The sequence below is a fragment of the Sturnus vulgaris genome, chromosome 9 (assembly GCF_052056855.1).
Source record: "Sturnus vulgaris isolate bStuVul1 chromosome 9, bStuVul1.hap1, whole genome shotgun sequence".
In the NCBI taxonomy this organism is placed as follows: Eukaryota; Metazoa; Chordata; class Aves; order Passeriformes; family Sturnidae; genus Sturnus; species Sturnus vulgaris.
The window spans coordinates 10095424-10118301 of NC_142251.1; the positions used below are offsets into that span (position 1 = coordinate 10095424).

The 22878-nt window shown below is 43.4% G+C and overlaps 1 protein-coding gene and 1 long non-coding RNA gene across 2 annotated transcripts in view; one reads left to right on the forward strand and one right to left on the reverse strand.

The window, feature by feature from the left end:
* Positions 1–22878, forward strand: part of EIF2B3 (eukaryotic translation initiation factor 2B subunit gamma) — a 98346-nt gene that overhangs the window by 75139 nt on the left and 329 nt on the right. Inside the window, exon 10 of the mRNA XM_014872088.2 lies at positions 12464–12567. Within this exon, the coding sequence (XP_014727574.1) occupies positions 12464–12567 (104 nt within the window). The remainder of the gene's footprint in view (positions 1–12463; positions 12568–22878) is intronic.
* LOC148222796 (uncharacterized) lies at positions 12155–19026 on the reverse strand. The gene is made up of 3 exons (XR_015805245.1): positions 18917–19026; positions 16863–16928; positions 12155–14073 (listed from the first exon to the last, which is right to left on the reverse strand). It is a non-coding gene; the product is annotated as an uncharacterized LOC148222796 (long non-coding RNA).

The following is a 22878-nucleotide window of genomic DNA, read 5'->3' on the forward strand; positions in this document are numbered from 1 at the left end:
ATTATGAAACCCTCTGTCATTTTGATTAATGAAATGATGCCACAATCATAATGGTATGGTTTTGCATATGAGGTCAGCAGCTCTGCCATTAAATCTGCAGAGGCAGCTAAGTGTATAAATAGCACTGCTTTTATGAAGAGTCCCAAATCATCTTGTATTTGTCTGCATTGGCATTTAGTAGTGTTCTAAATCCTAAATTGATCCCAGAGCTGTTAAGCATTTCACAAAATTCCACTAGCAGCGTAAAGTTGGTGATATATTATTTTTAAGAGAGATACACTGACTTTTGGGGTAACATTTTTGTGAATTCTAGAAAACAATGTGATCCCTCGTCACTCTTAGTGAAAACAATATAGCCACCAAAGAGTGAAAAACCTCACAGTCCCAGGGATTTACCCCCTTTAGCTGCTCTACTGCACACTGAAGTGTTGGAGTCAAATTTGTAATTGTTCCTCTCCAGCTGGAATTAAGACTATAGACCCAGGCTCTTTATTGCAAAGCATACTGTAATTAATATTATGTAGATCTACACAGATACTGACCTGATAAATTATTTCTTATTGCATCATGGTATAAGTCTTAAGATTAGGGAGGCATGAAGTCATACATACACAGGTAGTGAGAAACAGAAATACTCTAGCTGCTGAGTTTTGAAAGAAGCCTTGCTTGCAGTGAAGGATTTCTATGTATTTTTTAGTGTATTTTGACTCTCTTTCATTACTTTGGTTAAATCTGATGGATTTTTATTAAAATTCTAATCATTCTTACTCGTGTTGATGGATCCATTTGCAACAGGTGGATAAATTATATGTGGTTTTGCTTTAAACTGTCCACAGTAGACAACTCGTTACAAACACCTCTTCTCCCAAGTGTCTCTAAAACAGCTCAAGCTTTATCTAATCACAACTTCAGAAAATGTCTTCATCTTTAATTGGAAAGTCAGTATGTGTTGGCTGATACGAGTCAAAATGAGCATAATAAAATGCCTTGACAGATTTAATTCATTTTTTTTTATTGCACAGCAGATGTCCTCCAAGTAAGCCAGTTTTACCAACTAAGGTATTGTGTATTAGAAACTTCTGAAATTGCATTGAGAAGTGGATAAAAACTGTGTCATTCAAAGAATATACATTTTAATGCTGACATGAGCAGCTCAGCCAGACTAATGGTCTACTAATAATGCTTAAGTCAAATGTGAGTGGTAACTGAAGGCCATTCCCAGGAGTGTTCATTGCAGTAACACCAACTTGAAGCAGTAGACTGAGAAGACTGCAGTAGGACATTTATGAAAAAGACAAAGGTGTATAGATAACTCAGAAGAAAGAAAGAACAGATAAATCTTTTATTTTAAAGTTGGGATACTGGGAACAACCAAATGCAAAAATTGCTCTGCATTCTAAGTTCATTTATCACAAGCTACATGGCACTGCCTTGGTATTTCCCTTGCCTCTTCCATCACTTCTAGCTTCACTGGGTTGAATCTTTTGGTTTTTTTCCCGTCTCAGCTGCAAAAGTGATCTGAGCAGCTTCAGTTCATTATGTCGATATAGAAGAGATGAACAAACAAACAAAACCCACCAAAAATGAAATTTAAATTGTTTATCTCTTGGTAGTTTTCCTATAATGTGATTGAGAATCCTGTGCTGTAATTCTTGCAGTGTCAAGATCCACAAATTATATCTACAAACCAGAAAAAAGCTTTTGAATAGCTTCACCACATTTAATACCAGCATTTGAAATGGATAAATTCTTGTTATGCAGGTGGGAACACCACAAGGTGCTTAGAACAAAACCAGATATCTCTTGTTAGGCAGTGGTTGCCTCGTTATTGGAGGAATGGAAGTCATGGCCTAGGTGATGATAACTTTCCCAACTGAATGGATCAAGTCACTGGGCTTAGTTTGGACAGTCCATTGCATACTGTTTGCAAGTTATGATCTGTCCTCCAGCAATGGCTGGTGCATTTGATACTATGGAGTACCAGAAGCTGGATTTTTGTTTGCTTTGGTGTGTAGGGCTTCTGTTACATTATATATGTATCCTGTGAAGTCATTTGAGTAGATATGAATCCCCCCCTTAGAAGAGATTACAGGGGATTAAAGAAGTTAGTAACAGGGCAAAATAATTGGTAGTCCTTTTTTAATGTGTTTCCCACTGTGCAGATAATTCTTCCATCAATGAGACAATAAAATAGCAAAGATTACATATGTGCTGAATGATGGACATACTTGACCAAGCTGGGAGAGATGTAATTTATACAACAGCACAAGTGCTGAGAGATGCTGACTGCCCAGGTGACAGGCTGCAGTGGCAAAACGGTTCTTTTTTCCCTCTGGATGGCTCCCTAGAGCTCAGTGACAAATGACTCCACTGAGTTACATAGTTGGAGAAAATCTCCTAATCGAGATAAAATCGTAGGTCACTTGAAAACTCTGTCTGTGTGGATGTTCCTGCAGTAGCTGTGTGTGTCCTTAGTCTCCACAGTGGCTCAGGACTGCCCCTTCTCTTTGCTCTGTTTTCATCAAGGCTGGAGCAGCACAACAGGGTCCCTGGATTGCTTCATCTTTGGTGCAGGAGTCCCCTCATTGTAGCTCTCTTGCAAAGGGGCAGCATATAACACCCACAGACTGACTGAAGCTGGTTGCCCAGAGGGATTATGGCATTTGCAAATGAAAAGTAATGCCTGGTGGATTTAAATCCCCTGATAAGCAGGGCTGGCAGGCTGCTTACAACTGATGAGAAGGCTGAGGTACTCAACCACTTTTTTTGCCTCAGTCTTCACTGTCAGTCTCTCTTCCCACACCTCTCAGCTTTATGGACCATAATACATGTGATCAGACATAATACTGATCAGAGGGCTGGAGCACTTCTCCTATGAAGACTGAAAGAGCTGGGGTTGGTCAGAAGAGAAGGCTCCAGGGACGCCTCATTGTGGCCTGTCAGAACTTAAAGGGGGCTTATAAGATGGTTGCAAACTTTTCCGCCTGGCCTGCTGCAATAGGACAAGGGCTTTAAACTAAAAGAAGATAGAGTTAGACTAGATATAAGGAAGAAAGGGTTTTGAGAGTTTTGAGACATTGGCACAAGTTGCCCAGAGAAGTTGGGACTGCCCCATCCCTGGAAATGTTCAAAGCCAGGCTGGGTGGGGTCCTGATCAACCTGGTCTAGCTAAACATGTCATTAAGGGGGCATGGTCTTACATAGCCTTTAAGGGTTCCTTCCAACCCAAACTACTCTGGTTCTATAACTTTGTTTCATTTGGTAGACTTAGGCATGCTTAGCTGTTTTGAAATGAGACCTAGATATGGATGGATTACTTTAGTTTCAGGTTCCTGTTCTGGCTTTTGTTTTAGCAGTCAGCGTTGGTTTGTTGGTTTTTATCAAACATTGGCTTTATTTGTAACAGTCTTGTTGTTTTACTTAGTGTGCTACCTTCTGGCACTAATTGCTCTGGTCATACAGGACCTCGTGCTGAAGCACTCTGAGCATTACAGATAATATTAACAGGAAAAACATGTTGAATCCTTTATTCCATCCCTGCAGATAAATATTTCAAAATATCTTGTTTGTTAGTAAAACTATCCCAGTGTATACACTTACGGGAAGGAGCTTGCCATTTTATGTGCACATTATATCCTTTTTCCTTGGTCATGGTAAACGAATGTTTCCCAGGTAAAGATTCAGGGGAAGAGACTGTTTAGTAGCAAAAAAAATCTGGTCTTTGAACTACTTGTAGGTTGAGAAGGTGAGCATGAAAAGCTCAGAAAAATATTGAATGTACTGTAAGCCATGCTTTGAAAAGGTCTTGTTGACATGGTGGTAGTCAGTACCATAAGGACTCTGTGGTAGATATAGTATGAAATGAAGTATTTTTCTGCTTTTTTTCCATGGAAAAACAGGAGCATTCTGCTTCAAATTATGTTTTTATGGAAATCATAAATAGGCTGCTCTCATTATCAGAGAGAGCAGATGACCCAGGATTTGCTTCTAGATTTCACCTCCACAGCAAGAAAGTACCAGATCTTCACAGAGCAACCAAGGAAGCTGAACAACCAAGGACGCTGAACCTGTCTCACCTGTAATTTTACCAGAAAAACTATATCCGAAACCAGGATTAGCAGTGGGAAAATGAGAGAGTTCCCTCCAGAAAGGAGTTTGCAGCAAACAGTTGCCAGATAGCCTGATGCAGCAGGCATTTGGTACAGGAACTGTAAGAGTAGGATTACAGGTGTGACTGAGGTTATTGAGTTTGTGCAGGAGCAGGAATCATTGAACAATAGCCTCATATCTTTGTTTGTAAAGTTTACAGCATGTCGTTGGAACCACATACAAACATACTACCCGAAAGAACTGAACTGAACTGCTGAAGTTTCCCATGTGGCACATGGCTAAGGTCACCTTTTGGAAAGGGAAGGGGTTAAAAAGACAGGCAGATATTTTGGCAGATGTTTTAGGTCAGGCTGCACTGTGATGCCAGCAAATTACAAAGTGTTGCAGCATCAGGAAACTTGGAATGCAAGGGAGGTGACACCAAAGGCTTCGAGTTACAAACTGCAGGGAGGTGATGTGAATGTTGAGGACAGAGGGAAAGTTAGAAGAGTCCCACAGGAAGATGTGGTAAACCTTGGGGAGTTCTGACTCCCTGGGCAGAAGGAATAGACTGGAGGAAAAATTAGTATGGACTAAAGTACCCAGATACGTGAAGAAAGAACTGGCACCGAAAATGTTTTGTCAGCAAAAACTAGCATCATCCTTCTTCAGCATGTGAAGATAGTAAGTTGCACACTGGATTTTGTTAAAGGTGTTCTGGCTACCTGTGTGAAAGTAGGTGGACAGATGCTGTAACTCTGCTCAGTGAGGGGACTGGAGAGAGACCACGTGTGACTGGTTAAGGCTACTCTAGTTTACCACATGTCTTCAATTTATTGCTATTTTCTATGAGAAAATGTACAAAGGAAGAAAACAACAAGCAAGGCGAGCTGGATTGACTACTAACTGCAGATTGATTGTGAAGTTTATTGGTTGTTTCCTCAATAGTGCCAAATCAGCACCTGATGTAGAAACAGTCAGTGGTTTGAAGAAAGTTCTAATTAAAACCAGGGTGGAATTGAGTATTTATAGGGGTTCAGTGCATAAGTAGTCTTTTTCCCCTTGGACAATGGCAGTACAAAGACATGATCCTATTGCCAAGGCAACATATTTAACAGTACATAATCTCGTGAAAAGGAATGAGGAGGTGAAGTTATTTCCAGCACCATAGCTTGCAAAGCTGAAAATAAAAATCTGCTTATGCTGAAATTCCCAAACATTTTGTATCTTGAACCATTTTTAAGATGGCTGTTGTCTCCTGGACACTTTGTCTCACATTGCCGGTTGGGTTGGCTCCTTGCCTCCCTAGAAAAAAGAATGAGTTTAGAATAGATATCACAGAAAGCTCATGAAAAGGGAGAACTTCATTCAGCAAATAATATGTACCAGTTCTGTCCTTGCTGTCTCACACCTCTTGGTTTTAAATTGTGAACATTTTTGGTCAGGAATTATAATTTTCATTCTACTATTTAATTCACTGCACATGCTATGTAAGATACTGAATAGAGACAATCTCTGGCTAGCAGAACTTTCTTTCAGGAAGATAAATTGAGGAAGGAAGTGCAAAGTGGGAAACTAGTAAGTAAGAAGTAGTGTAGCTACTTGTGGAACAGGTTTTCAGTTGCTTTCAACTGCAGTCAAATTCTACTGCATCTAATGTATTGAGGAAATTTCTCATATAATACCTGTTATCTTGTGAGTGTCTGAAACATTATTACTAGCAGCTCCTCAAAAAAAATTTTCTTTTGGCTAGCTTCCTGGTACATCAATCTGTCTTAAATAAATCACCTGTTCTTTCATCTCAGATGCAGATGTTTCCCTGATAGTGCAAAGCTCATCCCAGTTTTCCAAACATCTTGTACATCAAATGTTGAACTTAAAGCACAGATGAGCCCTGAAAAATGGCATTTTAACATATCCCCTCTCATTCTGCTGATCTACTTCTTCAGGTGGACAGGGTTATGTCTGACTTCAGAGCTATAAATAACCTGTCTCCTGCTAACCACATGAGTCTAATCGAAGAGAATGGAGATTTATCACAAGCTGTTGGATTTTGGTGGGAATCTGGGTGTGAATGTCTCCAACGCTATTTAAAATCTTCTCCCACCTGGCTGTGGAAGAGGAAGAAATTATCACGTGCCTCTTAAGTTCCTAAGGAGACAAGGGTTGAACAAGTTCAGCTTGGATTTAAGAAGCCAGATTCAATTGTAAAGGTGACATTTACAAAAACTTTTTCCATGTCAACCTAGCTCACATGATATGGAAACTGACTTAACCAATAATATCTTATGAAGGGTCACAGCTCTCAACCCAGAACTGTGCTTCAAATACCCCAGAGAAAGTGTCCTTTTACTGTGCTTGTTACTTTGCTCAGTCTGACTGTGTGAGCTGGTGGGAAAGTGAAGCAAAACCAGAGGTAGTAGTGAACATATAATTTTCCTGCTTTGTTTCCTTCACATAGACATGAGTAGCATTTCCTGGCCATCAGTGAAGTGTCTGTAAAATCAAGTAGGACCTGGCCCTCCCACTCTGCAAAAGAGAATCCAGAGGGTGGTCAGTTTTCCTGTGCGTGGGGTTTCCTGGTAGAAACTCCTTGCAGCATACTTTCGCTGAAGTGTGCAACCTTGAGCTTGCAGCTACATAAAAGGCCACCAATTTGTTTGTTCCAAGATCAGCTGGATGTAACTGAAGTTTCAGAGGTGAGGCATGACCTTCCTGGCGACCTCCCCCCGCACCCTAAGTTTCACTTAATAAAACACATTAAGGTAGGTTTGAGGCAATCCTTTAAGGTCAGTTGAACCTTCACTGGAAAATACGAGTGCTGGCAAGTATATGCAATATGTAATGCAAAATGTTTAGGGTGTGGGGAAGAAGCGTAAAGGAGCCATACCACAGTGATGAGCTTGGCTAGAAAAGAGACATGAAACAAGTTCCTTAGTGAAAACACCCTCAGAGACGGGTGAAGAATTTAGAGGGGTTGGTAGAATGATTTTGTTACCCCCAAGGGGAAAAACAGGAGATCAAAGCCCAAATTCGCTTACGAATGCTTGCTTTGAAATGTATCTATAAATTATAGCATGTACTGCTGGCATCTATTGTAGGCTTTGGTATTTACTTGAGTGTATAACGTGAGATTCATAGTGTTCTTGTGTTTGTGTGTAAAAACGTATTGGTGTGTAAAGCATGTTGGCAAAGGCAACACTTTAGGTTCCCAAGTTCCCTAATAGTGTTTTTGCCTCTCCCCTGTTTTTCCATGGCCTTTGTGCCTCACCCCTGTGATCATGAGTCCCAGCCACTGGCTCACTAGCTAGCTGGGGTTTCCTTCAGGGGTTGCTGGTAGGTTTATAACTCTTCCTGACTCCTTGCCACCTCTTAAGTGTTGTTAAGGTGCCTGTGGTGGCTGTTATCTTCTTGGTCAGGGCAGAGGGGATGTTACTCGCAGGGGAATTCACATCTGTTAACCCTCAGTCAGCAAAGTAGCTGCTGAGGCATGTCACCCTTTGCTTTTAACTCCCGTGTCAGTCTCTCCGTTTCGTAGCTCATCTGGAGGCGCAAGAGACCCGACTTCTTGGCACGGCAGAGCGGTACCAACAGGCTGTCCTAGGCTTTGTGCTCCAGGCTTTCTTTCTTGTGAGTCTACAGTTTAAAGCATTGCATTATAGACACCTCATTTGCTTTGCTGCCCAACAGAGATTATGTCAGGGTTTTGGCACAATTGGATTAAAGTACCAGGCCTGGATAACTTCCATTGGCATTTCAGGAGATTTGCTGTAAGGCAAACCTGTGACATTCATACCTTCCTAAGCTTGCACAACCAGGGCGAGAGCTGCAGTTGAGGTCTTGACCTCAGTTACTTAAGCCCCTTTCTCCCAGGAGCGTTCATCACTTTAATCACAGAGTCCTAAATAATCAGTGGGTAGCCTGTAATTAGGGGGTTGTGTCTTGGACTCCTGCTGCCTGCTCCCGGTGTGCTGAGCACTGTGTATTTTGATTTCCCGTTCCCCCAAAGGATGTTTGATCTCAGATTTACACTTTAGAAAATTAAGAAGGGTACGGCACCTCAGTCCCCTGGCAATCTTCCTGCTTTTAGTGGTAGGTGCCTTGCTTTGCCTGGGTATCACAGTGCTGCAGCGATTGACACACTTGATTTAAGAGTTTGATTTATAGACCGATACTCGGGCTGAAAGTCAGCAGTTCCAGAGCTGCATAAATCAGCCTGTCTCTGGGATTAATACTTCCTTATTTATAATTTCGACAGGAGATGGAATTCTTTCCCAATTCTTTACATTTCTTTCAGATGTAATCGACCACCCTGTCCTTTGGTTTAAAGCTATGTGACTTTGCCACAAATAGAGGGAGGGGAAAGTAAGCCGAGTCCAGGAATTGCTGTGCTATAAAAGCTCCATATTGTGTGCTCTTGGACTTTGCTTTCTCCCAGTTTCCTTCAAGCCCACACAAGAGATGGACTTGAGGTTTTTTTGGCTTTCTTCCCCTCCCCCCCCTCCCTCCATACATACGCTGACCTTTTAGAAAAATAAATAAAAGATAAAGAAGGACCTGGAATGTTGCAGAATGTGTGTACATTTTGCTCTCTGTTGTTTTCTGCTGGGATTAGTTGTTTACAATGGGGGAGAGAGGGAGGGCAGAGGAAGGGAGGTCTGTGGCCTTAACTGAAATTAGTGGCATTTCAGAGTGATCTTGTTAGGTGGTCTGCAGTTTAAAGACCTAAATCCTTGTAATCCCCCCATGCCTCCTTGGCCACTACTCCTTTTGCTCTTGTTCTCTCACTTTCAAAAAAACCCACCCCAAAGTCAGGCTCTGTCTCTCAGATGCAGGCACATAGCGGACACACAGACGTAGGCGCACACTCTCTCACAGGCTCCCATTTGCACGTTGTACCTGTAGAACAAATTAATGCTTCAGCTACATCTGTTCCCACTACAGGACTGGGCTTGTAAAATGTTCTCTCTAGAATGCAGACGCACACTGAATATTTTTATTTATTTTCTGAAAAACACCCAGCTGCCAGACTTTCAGTTTGTGATTACACTTAAAACAAATTCAAATTGAAATTTCAGCCGTAAATCAAATGCCCCAAATTAGTTCCTCTTGTGGGTTTGAACATGCTCTTTGGATTTTAAGGTCAGGAGATATCCGTTTTCACCGTGCTGAAAAGTTTAAAAATATACTACATTTTCAGGGGAAAAAATAAATATGGTTTGCATTATAAAGGAGTACATCAATGTGTGCGTATGCGCACACACACCAGAATTGATGAAGCTGGATGCTGTCAGAGCACCTTTGAGGGCTAATAGCACCTAATTGTTATGGAAGGCAGGAACTGTGGTGGCAGTTTAGCCAAGGAGAATACAGCAGTGCCCTGAGAATCTGATATTTACCCTGTAAGAGAATAAAAGTTTATTCCTGACTCTTCAACTTGAAAAAAAAAATAGTAAAAATTAAATAAACACACAAAATACTTCTCTTGGCAGGCTTTATAACTTTTTTTTTTTTGTAAAAAGGCATTTACAAGTGGTTTCAAAATGGCTGTGTTACATCTGTCAGCGAGTGAAGGGAACACCCACAAATTGTGTTTTTATCTCTTGAAGTTTTGTTCCACTTGAGCAATAAAAGCCGGATTTGCTGCTGGTTTGTGTGATTGGGGTAATCTGAGCGTTGAGTATGGCTTTAAAACTTCTGCAGTTGGTTGGGTTTATAAGTTTTAAGAAACTCCTGGGGTGGTAGAGTTCTTGGGTTTTGTTTTACCCTGGCACCAGGGAAGGGTTGATTTGCAGGCACCTGGCACAGACAAGTTCATCTTGGTTCCCTGGCCTGTGCCTCCCAAAAAATGGTTTGGCAGGAACCCCTATTATCTTTGATGTTAATGTCATCAGCAGTTTCTTGGTTACAATGCTATTCTTTCTTGGGGACTTGAAAGCCTATGCTCAAGTAGGCTCTGAACACACATGCAGTATTCTCCAGCCTGAACTCCAGACCGACAGCTTAAATCCCTTCTCTTTTGGGGAATATCCTCCTGCATGAGGGTAGTGCTGAGAGGTGTTGTGCACTCACAGCTGCTCTCATGCTCAGGAGAAGTGATAGATGGTGGGAACCTGAAAGTTTGCAAGGGAAAGCTTTCATCTGACTGGCTCAAAGCAACGGAGGAGGAGGTATGCTGGAGTGCACGTTTTGGATAGGAGCCATTTCAGTGGGAAATGAGCAACCTCTCCCTTCCCTCTGCTAGACCTGTTGAAAGCTAAGTCAGGATGGCAGCACTGGGCAGTCCTGCTTCCACTGATCCCTTCCCTAGCCCGGCATAAATGTCAAGTTGCTCTTGCTCTCAGCAGTTGCTGTTGCACAGGACGATGGCCTGAGCCGTTGTGCAGGCACACAAGGCTATTGGAAAGGAAGCAGATTGTGACAGTGTGAGAGCAAAGACAGGCAGGGGTCTGCTGTGTATCTTTGCCGCTTTTTATCTTATTAACATGTTAGTAAAAACCTTGCCAAAGCAACCTGAGCTGGTTGTTTGTAGAATAATTGCTCATATTGCCTCCTTATAGGTCAGCAGAGGGGGAGTTTAAGTGAGTTAAAAGAATAATTGTTCAGAGGGGACAGTCTGTTCACGGGGGGTTGTAACTGTGAACCACTGCAACTGAGGTCCAGTTTTATTGCTTTTTACTCCTGCAGAATTAATGGTGGTTTTGTGGGGCAGATGGTTTCTGCTCTGACTCACACAGGCAACAGAATTGTAATATGTTTAATGACAAAATCTTTGTTCTAGATAATAGTGTTGTGTGAGCAGGAAGATACTATGAATTAATTTTGGGATCAGTGGTCTGGAGTGAGGATCAGTGTTTCACACTTCTGAGGACCTCAACTGACTAGCACTCCATTCAGTACAGAATTGAGGCTCGGGGCTTTGACCTGATACCAAAACCCCTCTGTTAGTTCAGACTGCAGGCTAACAGTTCTATCCAAAAGCCAGCTTGATGGTGCACTGCAGCCATACTTCACTAGTGCAGAGTAGTGGTGGTGCCTGTAACCAAGGTGGAGAATGACTGCAGGTTGTTGAACTGTGCAACTCCCTGTGCAGAAGGTCATTGAAGCCAAAAGCTGGTTTTGACAGAGATAATTTGTTGGACTGATAATATTCACAGTTATTGTAATTAATATTTACAGAAATACTGGGAAACAGATATGAGATGCTGTGGTTCACAGTAGGATTAATACTGGGTTATCTAGGGAGAGCAGATTACCTGCATCTCTCCAGGGTTATAGATCTTGCTTATACCCTCTTCCCAATCAGCTGATTTCGATGAGTGTTAGTATTTTTAGATACATCTTAGCTGTGTTTTCTGTCCTTCAATGATCGTCTACCTTTGCACATGTGAAAATAAGGGAAGAAATCATTTGATTCACAGCTATTTTCTTCTCTGTAGCTTTGAAAGAAATTGCATTTAATGCTATTTAACATGACTTATCGTGCTGAGGGAACAGCATTTCAGGACACATCAGATACTAGTAAAGATTGTCAAATTCCACCTTACTGGAAGAAGGGGCTCAAACCAATACAGTAACTCAGAATCTCTCAGAAGAGAAGTTACAAATCCAGCAGTTGGACTTTGAACTCCTTTCCTCTCTGGACAATGGGATTGGCAGATTTGAATGCTGATTATTACAGATTCAAATACATTTTCGAATAAGGTGGCTTTTGCTAAAGTGTAGGAATCCTGTGTAGCATTTCAGACTTGGTGTCAAAGGCAACATGAGCGTGAAGATACCCAAGGCAGGTAGTGTAGGTCTAGTGTGGGTTTCATTTGTTTAGTACTGCAGAATAATATGTTTGGGTGCTTGAATGTAACATGAACAAAGCCAACCAGCTGAGCTATTGATCTGCCCTTTCTCTCCACCTTTTCTTAGTGCCTGGCAAACTGGAATGTATAGAACTGCTCAGCAAAATTTGCACAGAAAGACCGGGCTGCTGCTCCTGTTTTTAGCTGGGGAGCTGAGCAGAGAAGCCACCCCCACAGTTACCCAGACTGTCTGTGGAAAATACAAGACTTGATCCAGGTCTCAGGTCTTTATTTATTCAGTTAAGTATTTATTCTGTTGATGAAATGTAGAGGAAAGCTCTCCTAGCAGGAGGTAAAACTGCAAACTCTTTTTTTTGCAAACCCAGTCTGACACCTGGCATTTAAGTTTTTCCAGCAACTGAGTGTGAGGATCAAGAGAAGAATGGAGTTTTTGAGAAAAGAGCTGAACTGAACCTACTTACAGGATCATGTCACAGAGTCATTAGATATTCCAGCGGATACCTTTGTTTTGTACCTGTCATTTAAATTATTTTCTTGCTTTGCTTGTGTTTATGTTGTAGGTGCTGTCTTCAGGGCAGTGTTATTTGTCATAATGCTGTAATAGAGAAGGATGCAGACATCAAGGACTGTTTAATTGGAAGTGATCAGAGGCTGGAAACCAAAGGTAAGTACAAAAGCTGTATTTACTGTGCATTTGTAATAATTTTCAAACCTTTTCCTTTTTACTTCTGCTTCTTCATGAAGTGCTAGTTAACTGTGGCAGTTCTACAGTGGTGTGTCCTATAATATCAGGATTTGTTTTTCATGGAAAGTACAGCTTCTTGGCATAAGTTCAGGGGCTTGCTCCTCTGAAGTTGGCAGCAAATCCCTGATGTTCTTATAAAGAACAAGATTGGGTGCTGAGACAGTCTTTTCCCAGAGACCACAATTAGATCAGCCTGAGGTTGTCCTCAGCAGAAGGAGCCATTATTTTGACTAGTAATCTTTGTCAGTGACAGGGGCAAAGCAGGCAAATTATTGATCATACAAACATCCTTCTCTGTAGATGCTCCCAACCCGCAGAGCCAGTGTGCTCCCATTCACTTTGCTCCAAGCAAAAGCCCAAGGTGGAACATCATATTAGGAGCTGCTGTGCTCAGTATGAAATACAAGGGCAGCTACATTCAGATGTGCTTTACTGCCATGAAGTACTATTTTGGGGCTTCAGAAAGGATACAGCTACGTGGCCCTCATTTATCCAAAGTTCAGCCATCCAGTGGGAGTGCGCGTGGTGAGGGCTCAGTGGTAACCGCATGAGTGGAACTGTTGATTTCCTGCCCTAAGAGATAATGGGCAGGAAATGGCTGTTTCAGTGACTGCATCCCAAGCAGAGGCTTTTTAATGAATATTTATGGTTGGGGTTTGGCAGATCCCTGCTCCAGTGTGTGGACTGAGGACAAAAGTGAGTTCCTTTGCAGGCTCCATGTGAAGTTATTTAGTCAGATCAGGATTTATTTGCTTGCTTTGTCTTTGTGGGTGGATTCCCAATTCTAAGTGTCTTGATATGGAGCAAGGTTTGAACTTAATGTAGTATAGCGTAACCTGTTGTTGGCTTTGCATATGACACGTTTTCCTTACATTGAAACTAAAACTAAAAAGGACTCAGGAAAACAAAGTATTGATCTTGCAAGTCTCTGATACTGTAGGTAACACAGTAAGTTCACTGTGGTCTTGGTCTCTGTGTGACTGTGTCTATGTCCAGCTTTGCCCATCACACCAGTCTGAATCTGTGTCCTTTGTGGGGTTCATTGCTCTCTGTCGTAGAATCATTTAGGTTGGGAAAGTCCTTTTCATATCATCAAGTTCAACCATAAGCCTAACACTTCCAAGTCTACCATTAAACCACGTCCCTAAGTGCTGCATCTGCACATCTGCATAGGTCACCAGGAGAGGTGAATTGGGTCACATTTGGTTGTTAATTTGCAGTGTGAATTACGAGGACACAGCCAATATTTTAGGAAATAGGAATATATTTGATTTCTTTAGTAGATGATACCAAACAGAAATATGGACCTTGATCACAGCTGCTTCAGAAGTATCTTCCAGGGCACAGATCCTAGTCTGGCTGATTGTACTATGAAAACTGGTCTTTCTTCTTGGTTGTCCTTGTCATCTGAATATTTTTCAGGGTCTGTAGATGTATTTGCAGAGAGAGTAACAAAGCTGTACCCATGGATCATTTGCCTGTTCTTGAGAGTCTACTGCTCCCCTCTCCAAAGCTTAAACCCATTTCTTGGATTAACTAGAGTCTGGGGGCCCTCTAGTTAAACTGTTTGGAAATGTATGATTGAAATTAGCAGAGACATATTCAGGTAGATTATAAATACTCCATTATGCTGAGCAAGAAAAAATAGTAAAGACTCAGTTCATTTTCCTGCCTCAGTTTCCTAATCCCTCTAGAATTTCTTTGGGCTGGGGGTCAGGTTTGCCTTGGTGGTCTGGGATCTGTCTGTGAAGTTCATGACTTATTTCCTGCATCATGGAGTCTTTCTAGCCCAGCATGTCTCTTCTGACCTTGACTGGTCCCATAGTAAACTGGGTCTTCTCTTTTTTACTGTGAAAGCATGTCATGACTTCCTTTTCCCTGCCCAAGACTTCCTGTATCTTGTGCCAAGCTTTTGGTGTGGCCCTGTAAGTCTGTTTCCATATTGCCCCCTTCATCAAGACTTTGGCTGTGTTTTTCTGTTTGGTAACTTTTCCTTCTTCAAACTTGAGCTTCCATGGCTGGATTAAGAAAAAATCTAGTTCTCTTGGGTAGGAGCCACCTTTTCTTGCAAGCTGATCACCCTTCAGCAGACATAAGCAGTAGCTGCTGGCTGCTGACCCTAGTCTGGGAGTTACACATTCCAGTTTCTGGGAGTAGAAACCTCCTCAGTAGAACTCCGCACACCTTCCCAGAAACATTAAAAAAATAAAAATATAGCAGTCCCTTATTCCAGAACATCAGCCAGGATTCATCAAAGGTAGAAATATCCCTGAATCATCCTACACAGCCCCAAGCAGATCCCACAGTTGACTTTGCTGCAGAACTGGCTGTGTACTCCCTGCTCTACCATATGAGTCCTGGCCACACTGCCCAGGCAGCTTGGGGTACAAGAGCTCTTTGAGCCAGTGGTGCACTGACCTCCTTTCATAAAATGAATTCCAGTCCCATGCAAGGAGGATGGCAGGAGAACAGCTACCACAAATGATAGGCAAACGTAACTTAAACCAGCTCTCATGCTTCTCCTTCTGCAGAATAATATGGGTGTATTTAGGGTGGTCCAAATGGTACAGCTGGGAGTAATGAGATTGAATTAAACACAATTTAGGTTGGCTATCTGGAGCATTTTCCTAATGATGTGGTCTGGTAGGCTGTGGGATAATCTCCCTGGGGACATGATGGGAGACCTCATCACTTAATAATGGGCTTGGCAAATCTCTGGACACCTAAATAGAGGGAATACTCCGACACTAGTTACAGGGGTAGATCAGAGGCAACCTGGTACTTTCAAACTAAAAAGAAAATTAGAAACACAGGAGTGCAGATAACTGTCAGCAGTGTGGTCCCAGTCCTGCATTGGCTTCAGCCCTGTCACAGCACTGGCCAGAGACAGTATTTTTAAATGTCTCTGTTGAAGCCAAGGCATGGCATTTTATTTAACTTCTGGATTTGCAAGCCATGCCTCCTGAGACCCCTACTGTTCTCCTACTGCTTTTATTACCGTGCCTTGGAAGCATCCACTTTCCTTCCTCTTTGATACTTAAAGGAATTTGCTAGCAGAGAATTAACAGATGGGCTTTGTGAAAGCTACCTCACCAGGTAGCAGTTCGAAAAACATGTTGGTACCTAAGAAAAATGCAGTAATTTTCAGAGGAATAGGAAATGGCAGACAGCATTCTGAAAGAACATCATTGCACAGAGCATTCAATCACTGTTTTGAAGACAGTTATTAAGATTACACTGCAGCCTTTTTGATATACCTGGTTTTAAAGAGGAGCTCAAAAGCAGCATGTGCTCAGTGAAGTAGGACTAGAGAGAGGGAGTGCTGGTGATGGGCCAGTCAAGGAGACAGATGAGCCTGGAATCACAAAGTACAGCTCCCAAAAGAGTCTCCCAGCCAGATTCAGCAGAGAGAACATTATACATCTGGTATCGGTTAGCCAGGGACAAGCGTTTATGGTAAAGCAGCCTAACCCTTCTTCAAGGTAAAGTGGCCTAAACCTTTCTTCAAGCAACACCAGGAACAGAGACAGTAAACACTCAAGCAAAATATAAAACTAGCAAAATTAGTATAAAGTTCACCACCTTATCTCTTGTTTTCATCTCTATTGTCATTGGGGCAGGGATGTTTTATTTGCATGTTTATTTGCCGTATGAGACATGGGGCTCCAACTAGATCTATGTCCTACCTGATCCTCACTCTTGCTTCTCAGCTCTCCACTATGGCTCTGTCCTAGCACCAGGCTCATCCCAATCCTATCCTTCTCTTTGGTTTTTCGCCTAGTCTTTCTCCTGTAGAGTCTTCTGTTTTTCTCTCTTACTCAGTTATTTCCAGACACCCACCTGACACCTCCTCTGGTCTGACCATAGCAAGTTGCAGTTCCCTTGCCTAACAGTCCCATACTCCTTTTTTCATCTGATACTCATTCCCTGACTGCTTTCAGTTGGATTGCATCCCTTTCTTTCGTGCCTGGGAAGGCTCATGGAGCCTGGGCACAGGAGGGGAGTGGTTCTGTGCACAGTACACCACTGGTCCAAACAACTTGGAGGAAGCCCTGCCTTCCTCCTGCACTTCCCTGGTCAAGAGTGCTTGCTGCAGTCTCTTGAGCTTTTAGCTACCCTCCTGAGAATATGTACAACCTTCAGATTTTTTTTCAAAGGCTTATCACATAGCCAAAACTGTGTGGTTTCTCACAAGAAGAGAAAAAGACACATACCCAGTAAGGACTGGCTCCTGTTTCCAATCATTTTCCAAGTCCTGTTCCAAGCTTGGAGTCCCAGGACTTCTCAATGAAACAGAATAAGATTGTTTTATTTTAATGAGGGCCAAAGAGCACATTTTTCTCTAATGTCATCCTCTGAAGGCAGGTACATTTTATGAAATCTCTACATGTGAATGGGTTCCTGCTTGTGAGGAGGCTTCACATGAGCCAAGGTTTAACAGGACAGAGACAGAAAGGAACTGAGAGAATTTCTGACTCTCTCACTGCATTCAAGTAAGGGCAAGCATCTGCTCTTACAAGATGCTGAGTACCTCCTGGTGCAGTCTTCAGGAACTGAAAACACTTAGCACACACAGGGTTGGGATCAGAAAACATGCTGCTGTGCAGATGGGAGTTATGAGAGCTCATGAAGAACAGACACAGACTAAACAGTGCACACATGTATATTGTGCACAGAGGTGCAAAATGAGCTGGAGGTGATGTAGGAATGGTGTGAATTTATAGCAAAACTGAGAGATTGGTAAGATTTCTCCCTAAAGTAGTTTAACTACTGAATGTCCATGACAAAGATATTGTTGGCAGTTAAAACAGACATCTCTTAAATAGTTGACATTTTTGTTTCAGTGACTATGCAGTGACTATATTGCTAACTAATCCTAATAAGCCTCCTTTCCAAGTTGTATAAAAATGGTTTATGAGTTCTGGCCTTAACAGTGGCATAAAACTTCCCTAGAATATCCATCCAGTGATGCTTTGTCCTCCCTTCTGCCTCTGGGGACTGTCACACTTGTGCATACTGTCATTCCCAGCCAGGGAAGTTCAGGCTTCCTGAGTGAGTGAGTTAAATGTGCTGCCACATTCGCAGCATGCTGATATTGAAGTCTACCCATAAGGCAGCAGTTCATAACCTTGTGGAAATATTTTTACATGCTCCACACAGAGAAAATAACCACTTCTGCTCTGCTAGAGCTCAGCCACATGAAAAAGCCAGGAAGAACACCCCAATGGATGCTGAAAAAGGAAGAAGACTTGTGTCCAGTGCTACAGGCAAATATGGCACCTCTGCTATCATATCAGGAAGTTAAGATGTGAACAGTCAGACTGCTATTTTGAGATCACTGCTTGCATTTGCTGTGAGGGAGTGATAGTCCATGGGAGCACATCCCATTATATGGATATAATCCAGTCCGTTCTCACACACTTTGCTAGGACTCTGTCCCAGTACAAGGACTTCAAGCATGTCCCACACCCCAAGGAGTTTGCTATCTTAGGCACATCCTGAGCTCTGGATCTCCTTTTCTCTTTACTAACTTTTCTTCTAAGACCCTGACTGATCACTTTCCCATACATCTCTCTCCTGTTCCTTCACTCCCTTAATCTGTCTGCTCCAAGCCACAGTAAAGTCATCTCTCATTGGGCACTGAACCACTGTTACCTTTATACTCAAATACATCCATTCCCCAGAAGGGTTTGAGAGCAAAGGGATTTATTCTGGTTGAACTATGAAAAAATCCTCAGCTGAACCATAGGGCCACCAGCACTGAGAGCTGGTGGTTGCTGGATGTAAGGCAGAAGTAAGATCTCTACTGCCTGCCTGCTCTGTGGGCTGGAGGCCCTAGCTATAGGCCAGAACTGATCTGCCTGAAGTTACCACCAGCCCCTGGGGTGAGCTGCACATCCCACCCTGGGAGCAGCTGGAACACTCAGCTTATGGGGATCATCACTGCTGGGGACCCATGGGCTCAACTGATGCCTGCACAGTGGGGCTGACCTGGCACTTGGGAGAAATTGTGAGACACGCCTAGCCTTTGGGGCCATAGTGTGGTCACCCTGGTCTCCAGTGATCATGTAAGTAAAGCTTGGCTGAGAGAGAACAGGCCTTGACTGGAAAGTCCCACTGCTCTGTAAACACAAACAAATCAGCCCCCATCACCTGCTTCCCTTCTTTATCTGTACATGTAATTTAAAACACCCTCCAGCCTCCCAAAGTCAAGCTTCAGCTGCTTCCCATCCCCTTAAGCCCCTTTAGTTCCTCTCCCCCCGCTAACCTGGCTGCTTTTCCAGAGCCAACCATCACTGCAGAGACAAGTTGCTCTTCTCTCCCACTCTCTGATCCTTTCTGTCCTGGGTGAATGTGGTGGGAACCACCCACAGCGTGTTTTCGTGCATGCGTTTCTGCAGCCACCCCTCCCCCCCGCCTAGTTTTTTAAGTTAAACTATCTCTTGCTTTAAAGAGAGCAAATACACAGCAGTGGCTTTCATCACTGCTGTATAATAGAGCAGTAATTCTGTGCCAGGGACTGTTTTCTATTTTATTTTAAAGGGTTTATAAAACAGTGTATGTAATTGAGTGAGTAAACTGAACGTTTTCTGGAGCCCCTGAGGGCTGAAACTTCGTGGTGGTCCTGGGCCTAGGCCCTAACCCTTTTTTTTCCTCTCTTTTTTTTTCCTCCCTTTCCCCTCCTTCCCCTCCTCCTTTACAACCCAGCGTTGCCACCAGCAGCAGCAGCAGCAATCTGTCTGGGGCTAATTGAGCAAACAACAAGGAGATGCTTTCACATGGCTTTTAAAGGAATGCTCCGGCATCCCCTTTCTGTGAGCAGCTTGGCAGGAACCTGCCAGGAAGGCTGGGGAGCGCTGGGTCCCCGGCCCCCAGCCTGCTGGTGGGGTTTGTGCTGGGCTGCACAGTCATTTCCGCCCCTCTGTTTATTTGCATTACAATTTGTTTTTAGCTAAGCACCAAAAGCTGCTCTGCTCTCTAGGCTCGCCTTGTGCGTATGTTTTTAAGGGGCTAGTGTACAGTATGTGTAAACAAATGTCTTCCCAAGCAGGAACACATATATAAAGAGTGACAGGTTTTTGATTTACACTCAGTAAAGTCTCCGTGGACACTCGGTTCAAGCACCCAGGCTGACTTCAGGCTGGGCTGCGTCAGCAAGTTGAAGCAAAGTGCTAATCAGGAGGTTGAATGTGTTGATCAGCTCTGGATTTGCTTAGCACCAGATGCTCCCAATCTGAGAAGATCTAGTTGAACATGATTTAAGGTTGAAGAGTCCAACTCTTAAGGCTTTCTCAAAGTCCTTTCTCTAATCCGTCTTCTTTCTCTGTGGGCTGAATGCATCTGTAACCCTGCCAGTGTCAGATAAAAGGCAGCCTGGTAAGAAATCCCTAATGGGGAGCTCGGGAAGGAGAAAGGGAGCTGAACAGCAAAGCATGTGAGGTACTTCTCCCTCCTCCCCCAGAGTTTCAGGCAGAGTTTCTGCGGGAACTGAGCTTGCTGGTACCAGCCAGAGCCACTGGCAACTGGCAGCCACGTCTGATAATGAAACACTATCCACAGCTCAGCTCTCTGGCACACACACTGGAATCTGAATTCCCTTCACTCCGCGAGCAGGGCTTTGGGAATGGAAGAGGGAAGCAGGGTGAATCCTTATCTGCCTATCGCATCCCCTTGGGGTGCGGAATGGGGCTTTGTTTCTAGCAAAACCATTCCCTTTATCGCTTAAAAACTTTCTCGCGGATTTTAGACAGGCAGATTCATGTGTTTTCTTTAAGCCTTTACAAGAAGAAATTAGTTTGATGATTTCATATGAGTCTGAGGTAGCAGTAACATTCCATGTGTGCCCGCTTTGGGGAATCTGGGCTACAGGGATCAAGAAGGAGATGAAACAGGCAGAGGGATGAGAGATGAGGGAATGCAGGCTCCAGTTTCCCATGTAGCTTTGGCTCCTTAAGCTCCCTAAACTCACTGCTGCCTCGGTTTCCCCATCTGTAAAAGAGGAATGCTCTTACCCGTTCTCAAAAAGCATTTTGAACTTACCAGGTGTAAAATACAAGACACCATAAGGCTGCTGCAAGCATGTCAGTGCATAATACAAATAGTTGGTACCAGCTCTGCAGCAAGGTATGTGACAGGACCCATCCCAGCTCTGCACATTTAGGACTGTGAAGGATGCTGTCTGAAATGAAGCAAGAAGTTCCTTATTAAAAAGTATTGCTACAGATAACCTATATATAGAACCATAAATTGACATGGCTCTCTATAAGCCTAGATGAAGGCATGTTTAATCTGCAGAGGCATAATGTAATTACTCTCACTGGATGGTAGCCAGGGTCTTATTCACATCATAGAAATCAACGTGATAGGTAGTCTGCTTGGAGGAGGTTCAGGAATGGAGTCACAAGAGTTGCTACAGGGCCTGTTGAGATATATTGGGAAAGTTGTTGGGGGTGAGGAATGTTATAGCAAGAAATGCTGCAGGTTGGATTTGAGGTACCTTGGCAAGGCTGTGTGGGGTCCAGGACGGGAGGAGAGAGGTGCTGAAGGCTGGACTTGGGGCTATTGGCAAGAGCTGTGCTGGAGAAGTTGTGTGGTGCTACCTACATCATGCTTGCACCTGGCACTTGTACAGTTAGCCCCTCATTTTCCTGAGCATTGCATCTACCTCTGCTCATCCTGCCCAAAGTGGTGGAGATTAAGCTCCAGGATGTTACTGGGAGGCTCCAGAACTGATTATCAGTTGACGATAAATACCCTGAGCAAAGAGCTAAATGTCTCAATCTGATGCTGCAGGTGAGAAGCAGCCCCTTGGTCTCCTTATTTTAGCCTTCACGAAGGGTCTCTGAAAGGAAGTGATGTGGCTCACCCATTCTGTCCCTCAGGCTGAGAAGATTGCATATGATCCGTATGACTGTGGGGTTGAGATTGTAGTGAGAAATTATCTTGACACGGTGCAAAACTCCTTGAAGTTTATGGAGCAGAATTTGATCAAACCTTTAGTGGAGCAATGGTTTGCATGGTACAAAGGCTGCGTCTTGAATGTTAAACCAAGAGAAGCACTATGTTGGCCCGGCCACTCTGGGGATTGCCAGGAATTGCATCCTTTAGCCAAAGATGGCATATCTGATGTTTTGCAGCAGTCTTGCAAGATCCACTCCCCTGAAGGGAGGAGTTTTAGGTCGGTAAGTAATCATTTCCATCATCCTTGGCTATCTACCCCCACTGCTGTGTAAGGTGTGGGAGACACTGGAGCCTCCACTGGTGTATCCTAGCCCCTTGCAGGCCTCGACATTTTATCCCAGGCTCCAGAGCCAATTGTTATTCCTAATTGCAGGAGGTAAGATGAAGAGCCTAGGGGCACGGGACCTCCACCACCTGAGCTCCACCTGAATAGGTGTCCAGCTCCTGAAGAGCAGTTTAGATTCACCACCTCCCCCACAGTACCCTGAGGACACCCACTTTGAGCACACCAGCTTTGTGTTGTGCTCTGAGGCCACATGCTTGGGTTTTTTAGGCACTGGGCTTTCAGTTGCGTGTTTTTATTATTTTGGCTTCAGATCCTTTATTTGCAGTCCTTCCCTGACAAGCTGCTTTTGCATTTTAAAGGGAAGGCTCTTTCAGTACAGTGCATTAACAGAGCTGGGGCAGGGACTGGCACATTAATGTGTCCACTGGGGCTGTGCAGAGCTCCTGGGAACAAGCAAAGGAGTGACCTTGCAGAAACTGCCCCTCCAACAAATTTCCTCCATAGGAAAGTCAGGTTTAAATTAAAAAAAAAAAAAAAAATAAATAAATAAATAAATAAAACTGAAAAGAAAACACAAAAAACCTCTTGTTTTTAAGCTGCCAGGGCTGAGTTAAGATTGCTGAGAGGATCTCACACTGCCTTGGTGATGGCCCCCTGGTGCTGAGCAGCCCCTTTCCTCACAAGCCTCCAAGCAGTTTGGGGCAGACAGTGCTGTTTAGGGCCAGGGTGGATTACTGATTTTTAATTTTATGTCTCATCTCCATGTTGGATGTTGATGGTTCCTTGCCTTGACCAAGGTGTACACCTGTCAGTAGCAGCTGTGATTTCCGTAGGGCCTCTCTTGTTTATTAGTGACACATACATGTGAAAACTCTCATTAGAGAAATCTCCTGATGTTTAGTCAGTTGTTTAGGCTTTCACCATGTGTGTGGGATATTGTCAGAGAGACGCTGGAGTCCAGCAAATCTCTGCTTGAGTTCCCC